General features: G+C 38.6%; 1 protein-coding gene across 2 annotated transcripts in view; it reads right to left on the bottom strand.

Annotated features, from left to right (window-relative positions):
- b3gat1a (beta-1,3-glucuronyltransferase 1 (glucuronosyltransferase P) a) overlaps positions 1-3024 on the bottom strand; it is a 30394-nt gene that overhangs the window by 8218 nt on the left and 19152 nt on the right. For both annotated transcript variants that reach the window (XM_016452064.1, XM_016452065.1), the window contains one exon: positions 2306-2602. In XM_016452064.1, the coding sequence (XP_016307550.1) occupies positions 2306-2602 (297 nt within the window). The remainder of the gene's footprint in view (positions 1-2305; positions 2603-3024) is intronic.

Raw genomic sequence — 3024 nt, 5'->3', positions numbered from 1 at the left:
AGAACAACTAATATTAACATTAAAATGATTGACATGTGCAAGCATAGTTTTTATTTATAAAACGTGTTTAAAGGGTTGCGCAATGTAGCCAATCACAGACATAGCTGTTGATTTCTGGAATGCAATGGCCAATCAGAGGTGATTAAGTTAGAATCCACTCACAGCAGTGCTGAAATTGCGTGCTCACGAATCATCTAATTTTAACACACACGAAGTGTAGACATTGTGAAAGATTCATCGTGCATACATTTATTGTGTTATAACAGAGCTTTATGAGATCGCGATTAACTGAGATGTCAGCTTTTAGTGATAATAAAGGAAGCGCTGCTCGCATTCTGCCATGCCAAACCATGCACGCAGCAGCACATTCTTGCTTTTCTGTAAAAAATAACAGTGGTTTGTGAATGTTGATGCTTAGCCTAAATAACAAATATTTTAGTTTATGCTGGGATGTTGTGGGGCTTAGGAGATGTTACAGAACCATTTTATGTAAATTTCTTCGATGTACTGAAAAAAATATAGATCACTTTTATGCGGGCGGGAGCGGGACAAAACATGAATGTTGCGGGCTGGAGTGGGACCAAATAATATATATTTCTGCGGGAGCGGGCGGGCGTGGGACAGAATCTTGTTGGAGCGGGACTGAAAAATCTGTCCTGCGCAGGTCTCTAGTTCACGTGCCTCTTGAACTGAGGCGCTACAGCAATCAGTCACGGCACATGGAAGAGCCAAAACACAGTATTTAATTAATTTGAATTTCTTAAAAAAAGAGAAAATGTGAAAGCTAAGACTTTGTTTCATACCAAAAATAACCTGCTCTGTCTTGTCTGTCGGCGCGCTGTCACTGTCCTCTTTGCTCCGCAATGTATTTTTCACTGCATATGAACATGATGTGTGTCGTGAGAGCGCCATGGCTTGTTGGACGTAGCAACAGTAACTAAGGGAGGCAGGTCTAAGGGTGAAGGGTCAAACTGCTAGAATCAATCTCTTGTGGCTCCCCCCATTCATTTCAAAGTTGTTATGCTTTTTGGACATGCACATCATAATAAACAGAACTGTTCTACAAAACTTTAAGAATTTTCCCATAAATGTGTCATATATCCCTGAAAATTGGAGAATCTCAGCTTTGGCATGTAGTCAGGGTAATTATGGTTCAAATGTGTTGCAGTATTAAAAATAAGCTTACTATTAAAGATCCTTTAGAGTCTGGTTTCAGAGCCAAACACAGTACTGAATCTGCACTTTTAAGGGTAGTAAATGACCTCTTACTATCTGCAGACTCTGGCAACTGTACTATTCTGCTATTATTGGACTTAAGTGCGGCTTTTGATACAGTGGATCATCGTATCCTGTTAAAGAGATTAGACCTTGAAGTTGGCATTCGTGATGCTGCATTAGATTGGTTTGCATCATATCTCACAAATAGGAGTTTTTCAGTGGAAATTGGAGAATGTTCATCAAGCTCAGTTCCGCTCCGCTTAATTTTTGAGTCCCATACAATTTCATATCATATTTATGCCGATGATACTCAGCTCTATTTTCCTTTAAAATCAGGTACTGATTCAGTGTCCACTCTGCTAGCTTGTTTAGTGGACATTAAGGTTTGGATGGACAATAATTTCCTTCAACTAAATCAGAAAAAGACTGAAGTTATGTTGTTTGGCCCTTCACACCTTTTAAATAATCTAAGTTTTACCCTGAGCCCCCTTCAAGAAAACATTTGCGATAAAGTTAAAAATATGGGAGTTACCCTTGACCCTGAGTTAAAATTTGACAAACATCTTTTGATTTATTTTATTAGTATTTAAATTGTATTGTATGAGGATGTTTTTGTCTCGTATGTTGTGCAGCACTTTGGTCAGCATTTATGTTGTTTTAAAGGGCTATATAAATAAACTTGACCTTGACCTTGACCTAAAGCTTAAATTAATATGTCAATATTAAAGCTATCAAGGTTATATTTTGATATCATGGTGACAAAAACATGATTATAAGGCCACCAGGAATATGTGATTTCTTTTTCTGCATATGTGTGGTTTCAGTTGTTCCTACATTTTTCTATAAAATTGGAATACATTTAAGTATGAAAATTATTCAATTTTTCAAAAATTGTTTGTGAAAAACGTTTGTACACAAATCTCTTGCACATGAGCTCATACAATGTGCATACAAATGCTTAGCAAATGAGATCAATTGTGTGAAAAAAAAAATCACCAAAAATGTATGTTTGTGTTTCTCCTGAAAAACTGCACATGGGTTGGAAGGATGAGTCATTAACGGCATAGTCAGAACAATGTTTCCTCACCTTAGTGCAGTTGGCCGCTTTGGGTTCCAGGTCATTGAGAGTGACCAGCTCTCTGAGAAGGCTGCTCTCCTGGTAGCCTCCTTTCACCCCTCGTAACTTGAAGTAGGCCTGAGGCTTAAACAGAATGAGTCGCAGGTTGATGGCAAACCCTGCCATGTCGATGGCAAAGGGCCGGTGAGGGTCGAATACTGTTTTCCACCCATACACTTTTCCTGCTGCATTGACCTTTGGAGACTCGTATCGTAAACCTCCAACAAACGCTACAGGCCACACTGATACTTTACGAGTTGATCGCATCTGCAGAAAAGAAAGAGAGTATTTTTTTTCAAGCCCTAGATAAAATAGTAATTCCGCTAGGTGACACTAGTAGCACAGAAAATTCATACCTCACCTTTAAAAAAAAACCTTCCGACCACATACTTTTAAGAGGTAGTTTTAAATGCGTTACCTGTCCTGGTAAAAAGTTTTTTAAAGGAGTCATATGATGCGATTTCAATTTTTCCTTTCTCTTTGGCGTGTTACAAGCTCTTGGTGCATAAAGAAGATCTGTAAAGTTGCAAAGACTAAAATCTCAAATCCAAAGAGATATTCTTTATAAAGGTTAAGAGTCAACCACGCCTACCTAAAACGGCTCGTTCTAACACGCCCCCACATACCTACGTCACTATCTGGGAAGATTTGCATAACGCCGCCCAAATGTTCACACAAAGAAAGAAGGC

This window comes from Sinocyclocheilus anshuiensis, unplaced genomic scaffold, assembly GCF_001515605.1.
Source record: "Sinocyclocheilus anshuiensis isolate Anshui unplaced genomic scaffold, SAMN03320099.WGS_v1.1 scaffold643, whole genome shotgun sequence".
Taxonomy (NCBI): Eukaryota; Metazoa; Chordata; class Actinopteri; order Cypriniformes; family Cyprinidae; genus Sinocyclocheilus; species Sinocyclocheilus anshuiensis.
Note: the sequence above shows the minus strand (reverse complement) of the source record. Positions and strands in the feature narration are given on the sequence as shown.